At 51.7% G+C, this 21,875-nt stretch overlaps 1 protein-coding gene across 1 annotated transcript in view; it reads right to left on the bottom strand.

Annotated features, from left to right (window-relative positions):
* LOC309684027 (electroneutral sodium bicarbonate exchanger 1-like) overlaps positions 1-21,006 on the bottom strand; it is a gene marked incomplete at both ends in the record, with an annotated part of 30,024 nt that extends 9,018 nt beyond the window's left edge. Inside the window, 11 exons of the mRNA XM_082499991.1 lie at positions 129-220; positions 385-531; positions 969-1,056; positions 1,430-1,587; positions 1,718-1,827; positions 1,974-2,162; positions 3,112-3,272; positions 3,464-3,599; positions 4,003-4,146; positions 4,856-4,937; positions 20,962-21,006. Coding sequence (XP_082356117.1) covers positions 129-220; positions 385-531; positions 969-1,056; positions 1,430-1,587; positions 1,718-1,827; positions 1,974-2,162; positions 3,112-3,272; positions 3,464-3,599; positions 4,003-4,146; positions 4,856-4,937; positions 20,962-21,006 — 1,352 coding nt within the window. The remainder of the gene's footprint in view (positions 1-128; positions 221-384; positions 532-968; positions 1,057-1,429; positions 1,588-1,717; positions 1,828-1,973; positions 2,163-3,111; positions 3,273-3,463; positions 3,600-4,002; positions 4,147-4,855; positions 4,938-20,961) is intronic.
* Positions 21,007-21,875: the final 869 nt, after the last annotated feature.

The raw sequence follows: 21,875 nt of genomic DNA, 5'->3' as shown, positions 1-21,875 counted from the left end.
GACCAAGCTGGGAACCTGGAGCCCCTTCACTGACCCAGTTAACCCCAAAACTCTGCTAGAAGGGAGGTGCGCACTCAGATTTTAGGGGCAAACAGAAAAACACCCCACCAAACTATTTCAGTTCACACCTTCCTGTCCGCTCCAGTTCAGGACCGCTGTGTTTCTCCGGCTTGCTGTGAGAAGCGCTGTCATCAAGACCTTCTGGCACCTTCCTTTTTTCCTGTTAAAATGGAAATAAGATAAAGATATGTCTTTGCAGCCACTGGCTTGTTTTGCTTTTTGGGCTGGGTACGTGACCTGTGAATTTGGGCCCCTGAGCAGCACCCCCAGCCGTGCTGCCCTCCTGCCCGTCCCCATTGTGCCTCCTTCTGCCGCAGCACCCACCTGCGAAGGGACGTTTTTCGGGGGCTCAATTCGGATGGAGGGATCCCACTCTCCTGGTGGCAAAACCATGACCTGATCCAGAAACTCATCGATGCCAGCCACCAGGTCAGCCCGGTTCTTGGCTTTATAGGCAACGTCGTGGAAAACCTGCCGTAGGAGACAACCCGGTGAGAGCATGACCCATCTCGGATGTCCTAACCTGTGCAATAAGCTCTTGGCTAAATGCAAGGTCATTTCCCCCAAATCGCCTGTTGGAAGTGGCAGGAAATATTCCCCCAAAGGAAAAATCTGTGCATCACAGTATTTGTAACCATCTCCACCAGGCTCCCGTCCCCCATGGCACACCACAGCCTTCTGCTTCAAGAGGAGAAGTTTCACTGGCCCTGGCAATGCCACCACTGGGGACAGCATGCTGGGGACCCTGGGGAGAAGGATGAGGCGCGGGCTGCAGCCCAGGTGGGATTTTAGCCTCCTGCAGGCAGCTAACAGGGACAACAAACCCTCTTCCTCACTACTACAGAGACAGGAAGAGGTGAAGAAAGCCCCAAAAAAATGACCCGGCGATATCTCTTATCTCGTCACACCTCATCCGTCATGATAGTAGCCATGGACCTGCCGATCTCGTGGTACTGATGGGCTTTTCCTCCTGGTCCAAGCAAAACAAACAGGAACCTAGGCAAGAAAACCAAAATGAGAGAGAAGAACATGGCCTCACTCAAAGGGCACCCAAGGAAATCCCTGGGAGCTCCCACCCCAGAGCGTGGCTCCAGGGGGGACGTGTAGGCTCACCGACTCCGGTGATGAATTTGAAACGCATCAAAACCAAACGCAAATTTGAGTTTTGGGCAAACTTTCATTAAAATTGGCCAATGGGTTTAAAAGCTCCAGCAGGGAAGGGAGAAATGAAAGCACGGAGATGTGGGTGGGAGAAACCTGCTTGCTCCCACTGGCCGTGTTCCCCTGGGACGCCCAACTGATGCATGAATTTGGTGTTTTGTTGTGGTGGGTTTTTTTTAAATAAAAACTTTGCGCTTCTCATTCAGACCTCGTTGGGATGGGAACTTCCGTCATGCCCGAGAGGAGGACAGCTGGGGTCAGGCGGACAAATGCCACGATGGGCTGGCGAAGGAAATCCAGCTCTCCTACGAGCACGTTGCACGCTTCAGCCCCGGTGGGAATTTTCTTCATGAAGCGCAGCTCCGCCTGGGCACGACAAGGGATTTTCAGCCATTACCCCAAAAGCAAAGCCCACAGCACTCTGCAGAACACTCTGCAGCCAAGTTTGCAAGAGCAAATCTGGCCTAAAAGCGTAAGAAAGCTACGAGTGTCTCACCTTGCTTAGATCCATTGCATTGGTGTCACGGTTCACCCCATTTTTAGCTTCTGCAGTGGTGGGAGATGGATGAGGAATGAGTGTTTGGGTTGGGAGGAGAAAGAAAGACACTGAGAAAGACAGGCAAGGAGCAATCGGGACACTTCTCCTTTGCCGGGAGAAGTCTAATGGGGCCAAAGCCCTGCAGAAACCTTCACCTGGTGCCAAAGCCTGGCAGAAACCCTCACCGGGTACCAAACCCTGCAGGAACCCTCACCTGGCTTGTCGAGGGGAAGGACGTCTAACTGCTTCTTGCTCATGTCAGCAAATGAGCAGACGATGGGGAGAAGGTTGTTTCTTTTCTTCGCGTTCTGATGGTGATGCTTCTTCAAAAGCACTTCTCGAACTTTCACCCGCATGCGCTCATCAAACCCCGCGGACTGCTCTTGCTGGCCCAGGATCATATCTGGAGATGGCAACGGGAAACGAAGCCGTCAGAGCAGAAAGTCCCCAAGCCCCGACCCCTCAAGCCCCCGGCGAAGGCTGCGCCACGCAGGATACCCTAACGTGGGCTCAGCCTTGCTTAGCAAGACGTTTTAACGCAGTTCAGCCTTTGCAGCGAAAGGAAGAATTCTCTTTTGCTAAAAGCCATCATCAAAGTGCTTATTCATCACTCCGCTCAGATAATTATTCCCAATCCTAGATAATGACATTTTTTTGCCCAATCTGGCGTTTCTAGACAGACTCTCTAGACTCGACACATTTCAACAAATTATAAGCAATCTCTAGCACAGGCTTTCCCAGAGTTTCCTTTGCCCATCGACTGCAATTTGCCAAACACAGGGAGAAACGTGCTAATAACGGCTCCGATTTCTCCAGCTCTTGCAAGGGCTGAATGGAGACCTGCCAGTCAAAGATAATTTCTCCAAAGCCGCTTTTTCAATTAACTTCAATTATCTTCCCCACAGAAATATGCTGCTTGGTCACCTGCCATATAAACTCTGCCTTTAAAGCTCTTAAATCCTGGATGTTAAGGCAATAGGAAAAAAACAAAACAAACAACGGGAGGAAACAGCTTGTAGTAAGTAGCTTATTTAAGGAGGTTCAGCTCTTACGCAGACTCCATGTTTCTGAGAGCAGCCTGCCAAGCCCTGACACTCCTTTCTGGCCAGAGAATATTCTCTAATCGCCTCTCTGACCCCACAAATTGCTTTCAAAAGGCTCCCATACTGGGAGAAAAAGCTGATGTGACTGTTGTACACCCAGTCTACATCCAAAAAGCAACCCACGATTTAAAAACACCGCGCGACTTCTGGAAAAGGATGTGCCATTGGGGCAGGGTTTGATACGGGAGTGAAGGGCACCGCGGCAAATTGAGCTCAGCCGTTCCCGGCGGGACACAGCGTGCTCAGTACCTGCGATCTCTTCGATGCTGTTGGCACAAACGTCCAGCAGCACCATCCCGTTGCTGATGCAGCTCCGCAGCTCAAAGAGGCTGTGCAAGGACAGCGTGGCCACGTAGGGCTTGCTCCAGCGCTCGCCACCATCTTCCACGTCCTCCTCAAACTTCAGCCACCTGCGGACATTGGGCACGATCAGCCCCGTTGCAAGAAAACAGCCTCAGCTCTGCAACCCCTTCGGTGCAGCTACGGGGCGGCAAGAGGAGAAGGCTCCGCGCATCGGCACCTGCAGCTGCAAAAGCTTCGCGTTCCAGAGAGCGGAAGGCAGAGCCCACGGCCGCCACTGCAGCCGGCGGCAGGGATTTACCTTGCCGTTTCCTTCCACTCGGCATCTTCACCCGCCTTCAGGAAGATCTCATCCAGCTCGGTGAACAAGTGGTGGGGAACATGCTGCTCGTCCTCCTCGGTGCTGAGGATGAACTGCACCCGCTGGGATGGGGTGTCTGGGGGCAGAAGATAAATCCCGTTACCACACCTGCATTCGACCCGTCACGCTCACACGCAAAGTGGCCATCGATCGGCACCAGTTCAGCCCTAAATATTGGGCTAGCCCCTCTCCCCCAGGTCTGGCCAGGCTTGCACAGAGCCACGGAGAAGGAGAAGCATCTATTGCACCTCTGCATAAGGACGGGCCACTTTCCTTCCCCACGTTTCCATTTTTAAAGGCAGGATCCCTCTACGGAAGACCAGCCTCAATCCATTATGCCTTCAACTGCCTCCCAAATAATGCCACTTTCCCTCAGAAGAACAGCAAACCACACAAATCAGCCACACAGACCTGCTTGCAGAGGACCCCGGCACCCACGCAGCCCCGAGAAGGCTCGTGAACACTGCGGCGGGACTTACAGTGGTAGCCCTGCTCCATTGGGGCACAGTCCTTCTCCCGTTCCTTCTTCCGATGCTTCTGGCGGTGGGGTCGGTGGTGCCGGTGGCGCCGGTGGCTTTGCCTCACCAGCGGCATCCGCACGCCCACGGACAGGGTGCGGTGGCCTGCGAAAAAAGCAGTGTTCGCATCACTCTCGATATTGCGGAGATGGTTGACGCCGCTGCCACGATTAAACCAGCGCATCCATCCCAGGAGGAAACACCAACTTCTCTTCATTTTAGTTTCACTGCATCCCTGAATGTCAGAGACATCCTTTTTTCCAAGCCTGTTTTACTCTAACTTTGCAACAACAGAGCAACAACAAGCGATGGCTCCGGGTCACCTAAAAGTGCCCTGAAAATATCAACCCTTGTCTAAAATTCCAGCTTTGGCTGGACAACACTCAGACCTGCTCATTAAGCAGCCGCAGAAGGTAATTATTTTTAAAATCTTTGTATGGCACAAGGCAACAAGAGGAGATCCAATCAGTCCTGTGATAATGAAGTCTGGAACAAAAAAAAAAGAAAATCACAGCCCTGTGTCTGCAGCCATCAAATTATTCTCCTGACCTCTCCAAGCCAAGAGCAGCCTCTGAGAAAACAAGCTGGGAACTACCAAGCTCTGTGGCCAACGCTCACACCGCAGATGCCATGGGGGCTTTTTCCCCTCTGTCTAAAAGCCATAATATTAAAACAATGTGAAAATAACTGTGCTTGTTTATTTAGAAGCACGCCACGTTTCGCTGCAGGTGATGCATACGCTGAGCACAGGACGCAGCAGGGACTTAGCGCGACGGAAAAACGCGTGGGGCTGGTGGCACCTCTCCCGACTCACCTTCCAGCTCCTCCTTCTCATAGTGAATAGTGACAGCGGTGCTCGTTCTTCCCTGGTCAATCACCGCCTCCTCGTCGTGTCTCTGTTTAGTGAGGAGAAGAAGATACAAGTTGGGACCAGGTGAGGAGAGCTCCCTTACGTCCTCCCAGTCATCACCCATCCCTGCGGCCACGTGAGCCCAAGAGCATCACACCTCTGCGTGTCTCCTCCTCCAGGCACAGCCCTAAAAACACGGACTTGGAGGTTTTTATTCCCATACCCAAATAAAACCACCTGTAATGTCACCTGTATTGTATATACCGTGAGTCTGGAAGGATTTACTAAAAGGGGAGACAGTTGAGTGTTTCAAACCAAAACCAAACCTCCTGCTTCGTTCTTGTGGTTCCTTTCGAAAAATTAAAATTAAAAAAGGGATTTCCAAACTGGGGGTGGAGTGGGGTGGGGGAACCCAACTCCACACTTTTGAGCACAGCCAGTTTCATTCTCCAAAAGTGATACCTGCAGGACTCACTAGATGGCACTTGGCCACAAGACATGGCCACCAACAACCTCCAAAGGCCCTCAAGAATCTGCAAGGGTGAAGCTTCGACTTCAGCCCAACCAGGCTCGGGCTTCTCTTGCTGCAAGCCTGCTTTCCACACAAAACTGCGTTTTTCTCCTCAAAAGAAAAGCCAAAGACTAACAGCTAATGCCCTCCTTGGCTGAAATACCACTGCCAGCGCTGCACAAAGAGCATCTGTGCCTTAAAAGCTGAAGGAGAATTACAGGCGTTCTCTTCTCCCCTTGCCCCTGTGCTGGGGAAGGGCATCACCGGGATCACCACACTCAAAGAAATAAAAACCCAACCACGTCTCACACTCGAGTCGCAACTGCAACTTTGAAAGGGCCTCCAGGAAACACTTCTCTTTAGAGAAGAGCAAAACACCAGAAATCTGCTTTTTATCCCCCAAATCCCTGCTTCGACTGAATGGCATCATCTGCTGCCGCGCAGCAGCGACACTCGGGAAGCTCACACCTCCCGCTCACCAGTTAATTTAATGAGCAAAAGAAACAAACGTTCCCATCTGGGAATGAGTTTTTTCTGGCCCCCGAGTACTAATTTCAAAGCCGACTTGCTGCGACCTCCCCGCCACCTCCCGGCACTCGCCCGCGTCACCCGGCAGCCGGATTATGACGCGCCTGTGGCTTTCCCGTCCTCTCTCCCACGCCGATCTCCACCACCCTCCGTCCCTTCTTAGCAATGCGTCTACTCCCCTCCAGATTTACCGGAAAAAAAAATCAAAAACCCAAACCCCATCCTCAGAAAAGGCACGGGACAAAAGGGGCTTAATCAAATCGCTTTAAATGGCAATTTTAGTAAAATCATTACTTAAGTAAAACACCAATTTGAATTAAATCACAATTTAAGTAAAATCGCCACCGAAATAAAACCCCAATTTGAATTAAATCACTGTTTAAATTAAATCGCAACTTAGATACAATCACAATTGAAATAAAATCGCAATTTAAATACAATAGCGAGCTTGAGTGTGTTACAGGGGTGTCAGAGTGGGAATAAACGGAGCGATTTGGGCATCACAGCTCCCCAAATCCCCCCCGAGCAACATGGGGAAAGTCTGCTTCTCTCTCAGAAACCATTTTGGCTCCGTGCTCCCACCCACGATGCTAAACCTGCCCCCGGCAGGGCACAAAGCATCGTCCCCCCGCATCCTTCCCTGCTCTGGCGACATGCCACTGGGATTTTGGGAAGTCTCCCCCCCTTTTTGGGGGATGCGCAGACCCTCGGCACAGCCCTCCCACCTGTAACTCTTCCAGAAGTGTCATTTTGGGACGCTCCTCCTGCTTCATCCTCAAGTCGGTCACCGGTTTTGGGGGATAACTGAGCCTCCAGATCAATCAGAGGACCAAACCCTCCGACTGCAGCCCAGTGACTCCCAGTCTGCACCATCTCCAGCACATAAACAGCGACCGTTGCTGGGATCGGAATGTTCAGGGTGACCCCGGCAGTTATTTAAAGCTATACACCCCAATACTGATCCCGCTTGGAAAACTTAGCGGATGGGGAGAAACCTGCTCTGTTTTGAGGAAAAACTATCCAGAATAGAGAAAAGGGGTGGAAACGCTGCATCTCGGCAGGGCAAAAGGTGTTACACAGTGTTTGGGTGTATTTGAAAGCCCAAACTGCCAAAAGACCACGTGAGGCACAAACCATTGGGGAAATGCCCGTTATGGGGCAGCCCTGATCTTCATCAACATTTCCTGCATCAAATCAGGGTGTTTCAGGGAGGTCTCCCTTCGGCACAGCCTCCGTCCCTTCGCGGCTTCCATAAACCCTCGTTAGCCAGACCAAGTCCTACGCCGTACGGAAATGTCCAGGGAAGCCCCATGTTTTACTCTCCTCGCTTCCGCCAGCTATCTCCAGCCCTACTTTATGTTCCGAGCGGAGCTAATCCCTCATTTCCAGCCTACAGATTCATTTGCTGTCATGAACTTCCTCCCCGGCGCTGCTCAGCACAAAGGTTGACAGCCCCGGCTCGCCCTGAAAGGTGACATGGGATGTAAAATAACACAGCGAAGGAGGGTGACAATGAGGTCTAATCCGTTAAAATCCCATCGGGATCCAAGCTCAGATCTCTGCTGCTTTTTTATTATTTAGTATTAAAGCTTCAGGCGCAAATACAGGAGAAAGAAGCCAAGCGGGTCCGTGGCAAGACACTCCGAGAATCCCATCGCCCTTCCCCAGTTGTTGCAGCAGAAATCGCGGCAAACCTCGCACAGAGATGCCACCGAAGGAAACGGTGCCACTCAAAACCCTCTTTTTCCCGATTAAGACACCCAAATGGACTCAGAAAGGTTATTTCATTGAGGAAATCGCTGGAGGATTTAAGGATTTAATAAGTCTATGGGATCTGTGGACGCGTGGGCTTGGGATGGGATGGAGCAGGATGGAGAGATGCCTCCAGAAAGCAAATTATCCCATCCCAGGATGGGTACCAGCACTTGCAGACACTTCGCCTTCCCTCTTTGTCCTTCTCCGCTGCTGCCAGGCGCCTGGAAAACATCAAATCATCGAAACTGGGCTGGGAAAGGGGATGGCAAGCTCACTTTTGACTTTCGGAGCAGAGAGTGTTGTTCCCTCTCAAGAAAACTTCTCCAAATTATTATTTTGCTGCAGGGTTTTTTTTGTCCCAGCAGGAGAGAGAGGGACTTTTGACTGTCCTGCCTCAGTTTACCTGTCTCAGTGCAACTCCTCCAGTTAGAAAGAAAAATCTTTCCCTGGGGAAGCTTTGGTGTAATTGAGGATGAGGAAAAGCACAAAGCAGAGGTTCAGGTCCGGCTTTGAGTCCTCCCGGTGCCAGGGGAGGCCAAAAGCATCGCACGAGCAGGCAAACTTCCCATCTCAGCCCCCTCATTCCGTCACTCGCAAGCTGGACTGGCCACCAGCAGCAGGAGGGAGGATTGATGTAATTAATCTCGCGCAAAGTGTAATTAATAACACTGATCCCAGTGTTATAAGGGGATGAGGGGCCAAACTGGGGGAGCTGCTCTAGTGGTGGAGCAGGAGACCCCCCTCCTCGCCCCTCTCCATCTCCATCCTACCCAGACGAAGCTACCGGTCCTGTGGCTCCCTCCTTTGCTATCGTGGGGGTCAGCACCATCCCCTGCAGGGACCCCTCCAGCTCCTGAGCCAGGATTTGGGCTGTGACGGGGACTGGACCCGGGAGAGGACACATCTCCAGAGCCCCAAAGTGGGGCTGTGAGGGGGACACACACGCAGGTCACAGCTGAGCATCACCAGGACATGACCGTCTTCCCTTGCTGGCAGAGACGCAAATTCCTCTCAGTCTTTCCCGTGAGCTGTAATTTCAGGGCAGATTAATTAATTCCCCACCTCTCGTTTGCCCCCAAGAGCACCTCCTGCAGCTGGGTCCCATGGGTGCAGCGGGGGGGCGGACAGGCCCTCCCCCGGGCCAAGGAGATGCAGAAAGAGGGGGGGACCACCCAGCCACCTCCTGCCTGCACCCCAACACCGGGCGCATCCGTGCAAGCGCCCGGTGGGACAATAGCTGAGGTGACCGGGTGGCATGGGGCTCTGTGGGGACAGTGGCCTTTGTCCCCCTGCTCTGAAGGGCCACAGCATCACCAGGGGGTCACATCGAGATGCGGAGGAGGGGGGGTCTGGTGGGGAGACCCCCAACAGGCATTGCCCAGGTGCCTTCCTCCCCTCCTCACATCCCTCCCGCACCCAACTTGGGTACCCCTCGCCTCCCCCTTTGAGCCCCCACCCCTCTGCCTTGCAGATGCCTTGCTGATGCCTTACACCCCCTTTCAGCGGCCTGCTGTCCCCCCTCCTTGCACACCCCCAGCACCCTATTTTAGACACCTACCACCCTCCTTACCCCCTCCAACCTTGCAGATGCCCTTCACTCCCCTTTCCATGGCCCTCACAGCCCCTTGCAGATGCTTTGCCTCCCCCATTCACCCCCACCCCCTGCTCCCAACGTGTTTCCCCCCAGCCATGAGAAATGCCGCAGTGAGCAGCCATGGAGCATTCTCCAGCCACACCGTCGGCATGGCCCGCCCGGGGGTACCAGGCATCGCCCTCCCTGCCCTGGTGCCGCTGCCCCCCACCTGACAGCTGAGGATCCCATCGGCCCGTTGCTGCTGGTGGGCATGGCGGGGCTGGGGGGGAGATAATTGCTTGATAACGATACTCTTAAGACATCCAAACAAAACACAAACAAAAATCACTACGATCACAAAAATGAGTAGGTTTCACAATAGGCTTTGCAGCTGTCAGCTCAGGGCAAACTCAAAGCCATGCAAGATTTTGTTCAACCATCCGACTTCTATTGCCTCTCGTAGATTTCTGCCATCCAAGTAGAAAACAAATTAATTTTTCTTATTTTCTCTTTTGACTGATTCCCTGTCCAATCAATACACCAAGGAGGAGATCGCGTGTAATGCCATTCTCCGTGTTCTGCCGTCTTCCAAACTGAAGGGAACTGCATTCGAGAAAGTGCTCGAAAGCCCAGCAGTTATCGCCTCTGTTTTGGACCCGCGCTTCAAGGAGATGCAGTTTCTCAGCCCCAGCCTGAGAAGCGAGCTGCACCAGCCAGTGAGAACCACGCTGTTGTGGGTTTGCAACCACCAGTCCCCATCTGCCACCCAGTTTGGGGTGCCAAACTCAGATTCCAAAGCCACGGGCGCAGATGCCGGCAGCCAGCTGCCTGCTCGCAAGGACCCATGCGCCAGCGCCCCGTCTCAGAGTAGCTACGACATCCTTCTGGGGTAGGACCCGATGGAGAGCATGCCCGAGATCCACCAGCAACTGGAAAACTACATCCTGGAGCCCCTCTGCAAGCGCAGCACCAGCTGCTGCGCTGGTGGAAGAAGAACGAGCATCGCTTCCCGGCCGTGGGGCGGCTGAGCCGGCAGTACCTCGCCATCCCCGCCACCGCCCTCCTGCCAGACCAGGCCTTCGCTGCTGGGGAAAGCGCCCTGGAGCATCGGTGCACTGTCCTGGTGCCGGAGAATCTGGTCCAAATTCTGTTCTTGCATCCACATTCTGATTTTTTAGAATCAATGTGAAACAGCAACAAGACTTGGAACAGGAACTGGCACGTGGAGCCCTTCCCTGGGTCAGTGGGGGGTTAAATCGACCCGCGGGGTTTTGGACACCACAGTTAGATAGGGTGCCGGGTATTTTTCCCAAACTCCCGCCTTTTTGGCATCGCTTGGGCAGCACCGGCAGTGAGGAGCAGGCTTAGGGAAGAGGTGTGAACACGCCGATGCCTCTTCTGACTTTTAGGGTAGTTTTTTTATAAATACAAGTGATGGGAAACAAAAGGAGAATGTTCGTACCCGCTCTGCAAAGCGGGCGCTTCGGGGAAAGAAGTTTACCATGGCCCAGACCTGAAGATCAATACTTTAAAGACAAAACAGAACCAAAATACAGATTTGCTTCAACCGGGCGGGAATATTCAGCCACACAAAAAAAAAACCAAACCAAACCAAACCAAAACAAAAAAAAAAAAACAAACAAAAAACCAAAGCCATGAAAATCAGGTGGCCTGGCAACGAAAAGTAAACCTTTTCTCCCTCCTGGTACACCGCCAGCAGAGACCAGCCCCCTTCTTTAGATGTCATTCCCTGAACTAACCCAACCACCATTGTCACTGCCAAACGCTGCGTTATTTGTGCAAACAAAGACCGATGGGCGCTACAGCGCAGCACGAAAGGCCAACGCCGACTCTGGCAAATAACCAAGAGGCCTCGCAGACATCCAATGCCTTCACCCGCCCCAATCCTGCTGCCGGCTTTGTCATGGCAGTGCCGCTGCGCTCTCCGGTGGGAAAACCAACCCGGGAACAGCACTGTGTGGCGCAGGCCCAGGTTCTCCTTTGCTTCGCACCACCAACCGCACAGAACGGGTTTTGACGGCTTCGATTATTTCTGGCTCAAACCCAGCAAGAGCAGCCCCAGGACTTGAACGTTCAACAGCTCAATTTAATAAATTGAGGAGAACACATAAAAAAAAAAACCTTACTCCTCTCAGAAGAACAACAAACCTTACTCCTATCAGAACAACACTAAAGCCTAAAACTAAGAGCTAAAAGATGCCTAACTAAGACCGAAAATCTACACGTCACTATCACCTAAGGGGGAAACACTATTAAATACAATACCTTATTCTCTGCTGTTCTTATCTTCTGGGTCTTTCTGGAGCGGGGGTGACCTCGTGGTGGTGGACCCTCCGCAGAGCTCAGGCGCTGCTGGAGGCGAGAGATGGTGGGTGGGGTTTTCTTAGTGGTGGAAAGGGACCTGGTTGCTGGGCTGCACCGGCAGTTGCCCAGTTGCCAACGGGAGGAGGTCACCCTCTGGGCTTCTGCCGGCTTCGCCGCCCTTTGAAGACGTCCCCAGGGCCTTCCGATCCTCCCGTGGGCGATGGTATTTCACATGCGCGTTCCTCCCGTTGACTGTCCCAAACACCCTGGAAGGGAAAAAACAAACGGGGATTTTTAACTCCTTTTCTAAGAAAAAAAAATTTGTTAGACGACGTTTCATTACTTCTAATTTTGTGAGTTTCTTGTGCGTTTTGCTGCGTGGTGCCACACAGTCTCTGCCGGTACCCCCGGCTGGGTGGGACCTCGTTGGTTAAACACGGCAGATCATTGGGGATTAAAATAGGAGAATTAACATCACGATGGATCAAAATCGGGTCGGACTGAAACTCGAGTGGCTCTGCGTGGCACGAGCAATGTCGCTTGGCACGAGCGACTGCAGCGCGGGAGACCTCGGGCCGCAAACCGCAAGAAGGAACTTCAGTGGAACCTTTTTCTCAGCCAAACAAAGGAGAAACGCTGGGATTCTCGCCCAAGGAGATGAACCGCCCCGAGCCTGTAATGGGAGGAAAGGGCCTTCAAAGAGAGAGAGAGAAACCGTTGTGGCTGCAGTCAGCGGGAGACGGAGGAGCCCCGAGTGCAGGGGAGACGGGAGGAGGATGGAACTGAGCAGGAACAATCCCGACAGGTTCGTTGCTCCTACAAGCGCAGAGGAAAAGAGGCTATTAAACAAATGGTGGTGACAACACGTGGCCATGTGCGGCATGGGACAGGTGCCCCAACACCTCAGGGAAGAGACCGTGAGGCGTTCAAAGGCACAGGAAAACACAGCGGTTTCAGCTAAAAGTCCAACAAAAGCAGCAGGTGGTGGCGGGACAGTGGGAATCCTCCAGCTGCCCTTAGTTCTGCTCCCCCCCAGCCATCTCTGAGAGTTTCCATCTGTTTGAGCCCAAAGCAGTGAGTTTCAAGAAGAAAAAGCGAGCAGCTCACCTTCCACACTGCCCGCAGGGAAACCCAGCTGCATCGCCTGCGCCTCCAACCCCGCGCGGAGCGTCCCCGGGATGGCGGGAGGGACTGCCTGTGCCACGGGGCGTCTTTTCGCTGCTCTTCTGCTTCTTGGTGGGCCCAAGCCGGCGCCTCTTCTTTGGGCTGCAACCAGCCTGTAAACCAGACAGCTTGTGCTCATTTCTCCTGCTCCTCAGCAAGGGGGACAGCTAAAGCGAAAAACTGGCTGGAAACATCCCCAAACGGCCCAGGCAGTGAGGGGTTTATTTGTGTGCTGGGTGGAACGCGTTCTATCAGCCCCAGCCTGCCCCGCTGAGCTCCTCCAAATGCTAAAACAGCCAAAACAATGCTGAAATTCGACGGGGAGGATGGGGTGCAAAGACAGATGGTGAAAGAAAAAACATATTATTTCTACTGTCCTCAGCAGAACAGTAGAATTACAGAGAACTGAAGTGACATGCTTACCCAGTGGCTGCCATCAAAAAAAAACCCTAAATAATATGTATTTCTGTGAGCCACATTTCTGCTTCCAGGCAAGGAACATTTTGGCAAGACCCACACAGAGGCGGATCACCGGCAGTTCCTGTGACGGAGCACTGGGACGTCATGAAACATCCCCGAAAATAATCAGAAGCAAGTTTAATGCGAAGGGGATCGTTTCCCAGAGCCCGAGACAATGCGTCCATGGGGCATCTCGCACCCACCCCCGGCAGTTCTCTTACCTTCTCTTCAGCCGCCTCCACCTCATCCGTGCCTCGCTGGAGCCTTTTGGCTGTCTGTCCTGGTCGGGTGGCGCCAAACCTGACGTGTTTTTTCCAGGTGTAGTAATATTCCACACACTGGGCCACGGTCTTCGTCTGAATCTGTCAGGAAAAAAACAGAAGCGATCGATGAGGGAAATACTGCAGGAAAACACTGAAGGCACAGACCCACAACAAATCTATCCAGTGCTCTTTGTCTGTCCCCCCCTCTGTCTGCAGTCCCCACAGCACAATGAACAGGTGAGATCAGGCCGAAAACGAGCCCCCTTCTTCTGAAAGGGCCGTAAAGAAGCCTTGGGAGGGCAGAACTGTACGTTATACGCCGATGGTCAGCGGAATGTGTCATTATTCTTTTAATATTTCCCATATTTTGTACCGGAGAGATTCAATTTCTTTGGTAATTACACATTAGGAAAATTATGTTTCGTACCGGTGTCTTTTTAGCATGAAGCTGCATCCCAAGGACAGGATTCCGACACGCCGTTCAAAAGATGACTTTTCTGGGTTAAAACTCCCCTCCACACTAACAACCCGCAACCCGCCTTGGTCTAACGGCTTTACCTTCTTCTGGATCAGGTGGAAATTCTTCTTATGCACATAAAAAGCCTCTTTAAACAACTGCTCCTCCAGGGGCGTCCAAGTGTCTGAGCCTGGGAAGAAACAGCCACGTGCAAATGATTAGACCACTCGCAGCCTACCTGAAATCCGCACAAGTTATTCATCACACATCCACATCTCTCCTCCTGTGGAAAGTGATTAGCCAATGCCGCAGGGAGTTCGTTAGCACGAGCAGTTATGGCTGCCAGCAGAGCTGCCGTGAAGCCGGCATGCAAAAGGAGGAGCGTACAGCAGCGTGGGGCATCACTGTACAGGACAGCAATGGGCTGGAACACAGGGACAAGGCACTCCCCATGCCAAAAGACCCCCGGAACAGATTAAAACAACTATTTTCCCTGCCCCGAAGAACATGAACCGTTGCTCGCACGTTTTTAAAAATCACTTCTTTCAATCAGAACAAAGGGAACGGCAGTACCCGCTCGCATTCCTGGAGAAGCAACAAGCTCTGCTTCCACTTTACCTGCGTAATGATAATCAGCCAGGGGATGGGATTCAGGTCGCTGAGGTGCCCCAGACTGCAACATCTCCAGACCCTCCTGCAGGAGTTCAGAGAACAAGACTTAGATTCCCCCTCAGGAGGGACCTCAACTCTTCAGCCCACTGTGGGAAGACGGTGCTCAGTCGATGCTCAGAAACAGCGCGTCGGGGTCACCTCCGCCCACGGCAGTCGATGGGAATATTTCCTCAATCCACACTGATGTGTTTTAAGAAACCAGAACCTGCGCAGATCTCCGGGGACCAAGCTGTGGCACCCCAACAGCCATTGCTTGCTGCTGGAGTCCTTCTGGGCTCGTCCCTGCTGCAGGCAGAGCTGCCTGCAGGAGTAGGAGGACTTCTATTCTCCAAATTGTCACAGAATTGACAAGAGACACAACAAGCTCTCATTGATACACAGGGTCTGTCATCCCACAAGACCTTAATGCAGAGGGCGGCCAACAGGCAGCACGCAAGAACTCTGCCCCTTTAGCAAAGGGACTGGAGCCTGTGGAACAGAAAACTCAGGAGCGACTCCCAGCTCACCCCAGTAACAAAGGCTGTCCTAGTCCGGTAGGAATTCGAAAATAGCTGCTTCTTACCAGAGCTTCATGCAGGCGGTGCAAGGCGTGCTCCAGGTTGCCTCTTCCCCCCGGCACCATATTGGAGCAGGCGAAATTGAGCAGATTTGTCACTAGAAATGCAACAAAAACCAACAGAAAGTCAGTTCCCATCAAGAAAGAGGAAAAGATACAATACAAGGCCGAGGGCAAACAGAGCAGACAGACTGGAGACCCAGAAAAGGCACCAAAAAAAAGGCAGGTTATCAGGTATCGCTCTCTCTCCCTTCAGAGCAGCTTTGGGACCAGAAGCTCCAGAGACAGATCTCCCCTCTACCAGTCGCTGCAGTTGAGGTGGGACAGCTACAAACACCCCTGACCGTCTCTCCCAGAGGACGCGACTCAGAGCACCACCGGTTATCTGTTCACTGTCCCATCAGATCTGAGCACCCTCGGGTGCTACCAGCCACGAAGGCAGTCAATGAAAGGAGGGAGAGGGTCCCAACAGACAAACAGCTGCTGTGAAAATGTGCAGTTTTCGACCCTTAGTATCTCGGGGGGGAACTGACAAGAAAAACGTTAAGAGAAACCTCTGTCCTGTGTTTCCGGGTTTGCTGCGATGTCTCCCCAGGGCTTCCACACTAGCGACGCTCCCTCCTCCTCCTCTTCCAACCGGGATCTCTCCTGCAGGTCTGGGATCTCTGCCTGAAAGTCGCTGCCAATGTTGACGTGTCTGAAATTGTTAAGGCAGAGGAGGTGAGGAAGGAGAGCTGGGAACAGCACGATAGCACGCACCCGCTTCAAAGGAGGGGATGTGTCAGGTACGGCAGTTATTTCCCAGCACAGCATCACCAACTGCCCTCTAACAACTCCCACAGCCCCTTCTCGCCACCAACAGCATTACCGTTCCACCACGTGAGCCCTTTTGCGCCCCATCGGGCAAGAAAATTGCCGCTTCCTTCCTCAAAACCCTGAGCAAACTGGCAAAGTTCACTCCAAGAGCCACAGCCAGCAGCAGAAGAGCTGCGACGGTGGGCCAAGACCACCGTCGGAATGTTGTGTAGAAGGCGGGAGGCCGGCAACCGGCATCATGAGGTCAGCCTGAGTGGCAAGCCCAGCCTGGGCTAGCACTGGCCATTTCTGGCCAGCACAGGGGTATACTCCAGCCAAAAATAACCCTCCATTACCCTCCGCAGTGCTGTGGGGCAGTGGGAGAAGTGGCCGAGCCACAGGGAGAAGGTCAACGGCAACAGTGAGGGCTGGCAGAGCCCCGGCGCCGAACCAACCACGCACCCACTCCTCAGCCCCCTTTCCCCAGGGTTTGCGGTTATTCTGATCGCTGGGCCGGAACTCACGGCCCAATGCGGATTTTAGAGTTAACCTTCATTGGCCAAAACACAAAGTCCCCGTCCATTCTGCCCGAAAGATATATGAAAAAACCCGCTCACGGTAAAAATCATTGAGACCATCCTTTAGCCTTCTTCGCCACCCTCATCATTGAACACCGCTCCCCATTCTCCCAGAATGTCCCTCCTTTCGGGGAAATCTCTCACTGGACACGGAAGGTGTGGAGATGGACCCTCCGGATCTCCTGGCACAGCTGCCCCTCACCTGGGTTACAGTCGGCCCCGCAGGGATTGAGCCATTCAGGGCTTTTTCCAATCCAAAGCCAGGAGCGGAGCAAAAGCCCGGTGGGCTGTTTCCATCCCCTCTGCCACAAAAGCAATCCCAAAGGAGAAAGGCACATCCTTTTTCACTTTTCCAGACTTTCTTTGCAAGGCACGAGTCTTTTAACAATATAGTTTAATCACCGTCAACATTAGATCCGCGCTTGCATTCACTCAGTAGAGCTCACTGCCTGTCTAGCTGGGAAATCTCTGCTGCTCAATTAGCGGCAAAAGATGGGAACTGGAGAAAAATCCCCAGCGGGACATCAATCCCTGGCGTTATCACGATACAGCCTGAAATAAGAGATGCGGTTAAGATCCATTCTCCTTCCAGCGACTACGTGAATTGCACCCATTGACAAATACGTATAAATATTTGTTTCAAAGTTACAGATGTCGCTTTTTAATTGCGACACCAAAAAGGAATGACCTGCATTAAAAGTTCCAGGAGCGTTTTCTTCCCATACCGTGCTGGAATTTCTGAAAAATCCCGTTTCCTGCACAGAATAACACATCGTTTGTGGATAAGAAATAGCGAACTCAGCGTTTGGGGAAGGTGAGCTCCAAAGTGCTGAGGATTCATCTCTCCATTTGCAGGAGGAAGATAGCAAAGGCAGTCAAAGCTTCCCAGCGCAGCATCCTTACTGCCTGCCTGTTCCTATAGCCCGGGAGATCCTTGGAGACTTCCCACAGGGAAAGGGAGGGGGCTGACCACCAAGGCCGGCTGGACCACGTAATGATTGTCACCACATTCGTTTCTTGCCAAAGAACGATGAAATTCATCCATCTGAACAAGACAGCAGGTCCCTTCCCTGCCATGGTTCCAGCGCTGGAGGAAAGGTGCCTCTCCCGAGGCTGCATTGGCATGGCACTGCTACACAGAAGGACAGAGATTTTTAAATCTCTTTATTTCTTCCAGGGAAAAACTTGCTTTCTCACTCAGTAAAGGACAAGCTCCCCAGGCCGGGCAGGAAGGCAGCACAGCCACGATTTACTTACAGAGAAAGGACCAGAAGGGTGTGCGGTCCCTGCGCCCAAGGAAAGCGGCCATTGCCAAAGCAGAGGGCAGGACGTGTCTCATCTTCAGCAGAGAGAACCGAGTCACAGAGTCACTCTAAAAAAAAAAAGAATTAACCACAAAATTAGCTAATGGTTTCCTAAACCTAAACTCAGGCCCTGTCTCCATGATTATAATACAATAATGGTCTTAACAGGCAGGCAGCTCACCAGGAATGAGATGGAGAGTGACCCCCATATTCCCCTGGAAACCCTTCGGCCAGGCAAGACCCTGAACACCCTCCCAGATTGTCGGTTCTTTACCTCCACGAGGAACTTGTGGCCTTTTATTGTCATATTGGGTAAACAGAACAAGCCCCGCCATTCCTTATTCCAGCCTTAACAGCCTTCAGCGTTTCACTCCGGTCACCTCCCTGTCCCACTTCCGTCCCTGCACAATTTTTAAGATGGCGACTCAGAAATTAGGTCTTCTGGTTCTCATTGAAACACGCATTAATTCATACAACCAAAAGCTAGGCAAATGAAAAGGCCATAGAATCAGTGAGGTTGGAAGGGACCTTTAAGATCATCAAGTCCAACCATTAACCTACCCTGATAAAAACACCACCACTCCTAAACCATGTCCCTAAGCAGCTCATCTACCCTTTTCTTAAACACCTCCAGGGATGGTGAATCCACCACCTCTCTGGGCAGCTTATTCCAATGTTTAATAACCCTTTCAGTGAAAAAATGCTTCCTAACATCTAATCTAAACCGGCCCTGACATAACTTGAACCCATTTCCTCTTGTCCTATCACTTGTCGCCAGGGAGAAGAGGTCGGCTCCCATCTCTCTAAAACCTCCTTTCAGGTAGTTGTAGAGGGTGATAAGGTCTCCCCTCAGCCTCCTCTTCTCCAGGCTAAACAACCCCAGATCCCTCAGTCGTTCCTCATAAGGTTTGTCCTCCAATGTTAAACCTCAGCCCCCAGGGAAAAGAAATGTGCCCGACGAGGGGCTAAAAGGCACTCTGGCAAACCACCCCCCTCTCCAAACTGCAGTTTGCTCTAGGAAACTGACAAGTTTTCTTCCTCTGCGGCCTTAGTGAGGCTGTAGATTTTTCCACCCTGCAGGGAAAGAAACAATCCTCAAAAACAGATGTTATTCTGCCTGCAAGGAAAGCTTTAAAATAGGCATTCTGCCTTTAAAAAAAGAAAAATAAACGGAACATCTGAGCTGGTTTCTCCATGAAAATAACACTTTGCACTTGCACAGCAAAGCAACGCTCATTAACCAATCTCATAAAGCTTCGAAGGCATTAAGAAACACTCCCAGTAACACACATGCGAAGAGGAATCCCCATTTACGCACCCCGGCTATATCAAACCGCACTATTTCCCTCACAAGCTGTGATGGAAATGGGCCACGCTCCCATTCCTTGGCTCCAGAGCTCCGGCAATGCCGGGATCATGCCGACACAGCTGCTGTGGGCATCAGCTCTGCTAACACCCCGCTGACGGGCCAGCGACAGGAATCTGGGAGCAGGAAGGGGATTGTACCACCCAGGCTCCCCAAAATCCCACGCAGGTAAGAGGAATACAAATCTCAGGCTCCCCTAAGCCAACACATTTCTCACCGTGACTGCTGCACTAACACCCAGAGCAGTTTTTAAGCAGCACGCACCGGGTTTAACCTCTGCACTTGAGAAATACCCTGCCCTGAGGGCTGCCGGTCCCCTCGGCCCATTGCAGGAGGCAGCAGCAAACCCCTCCAGACAGGGCAAGAGGTGCTTGTAAGAGTGACATCCAGCTAATAACCAAAAAGCACTTAAACCAACCCCAAACTGTGGAGACATTTAGTCTCGGGCCAGCAGCAGCATGTTGCTCAGTAAGGCACGCTTCCACAACTCCCCTCAATTAACCGTCACCTCCAGAGCCCGATCTGTGAAGGTGAGAAGTTCCTTTAGGTTGACTCTTGACGTCCCTTTCCCTCCCACAGGCAACAAGACCCCAAGTATTGCCACTTGAGAGTGTGGTTCCCCTTCCATGGGCACCCAGCTCGCTCTGCAGTTTTGGATTATCACCGACCTTCAACGTAACAAATTTTACCATTTTTCCACCCCTCTTTCTTGGGAAAAGACAGAGGGAATGAGACAACTCCAAACCGCTCTCTTTTATTTGATCTGCAGCGATTTGACCTGGTATTTGATCTGCAGCAACCTGACAACCCCAGCACTTCCCGCTGGATTAGGCTTTGGGAAACAATTCAAGGGTCCCAACTACAAGTAAGGACCACGCGTAAGGAACGAGCTGTTACTAATTGGCGAATCAGTAAAAACACCAGCCCCAATCATGAGGAGAAAGTCTCATTTTTCAGTCATGGATTTTCATGTGTTTTGTTTTCAGGCCACCCAAAGAGCGCGCGCTTTTATAGCCATCAGCAATTAAGTTCTCTGTCCCCTCCAGAAAAGCCTTTTCCTAAAGGCGCTCTCCTCCCAAGGGCAGACCCACAAAAAGAAGCCCTCTCTGCTTAATCCATTTCACAGAGACTTTCAAATGCAAAATAGAATTGAACAGGACATCTTTTCCCCGCTTCCGGGAAAGCCAGTAATAGAGACCTTGGCAACATATTTAGCAAATCTATCATTGTAATGCCTTTGCATTGCCCATTTCCACCTGGAGAGCAGGCTGAAAGGACTCTCATAAAAGAAAAAAAAACAAACCATCCACAAAACATATTCCTGTCTAGGAGGTAATTTTATGAAAATAGGACAGAAGTGAAATTCCTGTGAAACAGAGGGGTTATGATTGTTACCATCTTCTTCAGCCTTAACGATTTGAACGTCTTTTTACAGGTACAAGGCAACAAGAAACATTCTCAAGGTGCAAAAAAAAAATACAACTAGTCACCTCTTTACCCCAAAGATCTTTTCACCACACGGATTCCACCACCAATACACAGCTGCTAAATATCCCCAGCTGCTGCCGATCCGTAAGAAACCCTTCAAAATAAAAGAGAACGCCGAGCCCGGCACGCTGACGGTGCTGCCAGGGCTGTGAGTCAGAGCTGGACATAGTCGCAGCCCCTGAGGTTGAAATCAGCCCCATGTTTAGGCACAATGCGGGGTTTTAAGCCTCGCTACAAACCAGCCCCCTGCTTCTCAAGAAAAACAGGGAGATTCACCTTGAAATAAACCACTTTCTTGATGCCGCATGGGCGCTGGTCCATGGCCGCTGCCGCCCTTAGGGCCAGTTCCATGGGGCTTCGCTTGACCTGGAGCAGAACTCGAGGGCGTGAGGACAACGAGCCCCCTACACAAAATCTGAAAAAAGGAAAAGTTCAATAAGATTTGCTCTTACTCACCCACTGTAATAAGTAATTTAGCAAAAGAATTTTGCTTCAGCTAAAATGGATGTGTGTTCGCTATGGCTTCAGCTAAAGATGGGTATATGCTTGCTATGCGTTTGATAGATGTGTGCTCGCTATGGCTTCAGCTAAAGATAGTTATGTGCTTGCTATGCGCTTGGGAAAGGGGATAGTGTTAGATAGGGTATCAGACGAAACCAACAGTTGGAGGCACCGAACCATTGCAAAACAAAGGGTGGTGTCTCTAGCTAAGATAACCACAGAAGTGTAAGGAGTGAAGAAGCCACAAGAAGGACATGGTGATAAAGACTTTGGCCCTCCCTCCATGGACTATCAGGAAGACCCCAGAGGAAGCATGCCGCCTGGGAAGGGGGCATGTTGCATTCCCAGAACTCATTGACTATGTATTTGGGGGCATGTTGCATTCCCAGAACTCATCGATTATGTATTTGGGGGTGGGTCGCGTTCCAAAAACTCATTGACTATGCAAACTATGTTCCAAGAAGAAACATGAATAATTATAAGGAATATGAAATAAAAACAAGCGGTTGTAAAGGGAAAAATGAGACACAGGAGGAGAAATCCCCTGTGTAACTCCCAGCGCTGCAATAAATATTCTTTGCTCCACCGAATTTGCCCCGGACTAAAATTCAATACAGTGAGCGCGTTTCTCACACCCACCAAAGCCTAACCACTACAACTGGCCCTTTCACAACCAGGCCTGATCGCAG

Source organism: Vanellus vanellus (assembly GCF_965231255.1).
Source record: "Vanellus vanellus genome assembly, contig: HAP1_SCAFFOLD_68, whole genome shotgun sequence".
Classification (NCBI taxonomy): domain Eukaryota; kingdom Metazoa; phylum Chordata; class Aves; order Charadriiformes; family Charadriidae; genus Vanellus; species Vanellus vanellus.
This window is presented reverse-complemented; position numbering and strand designations above follow the sequence as displayed.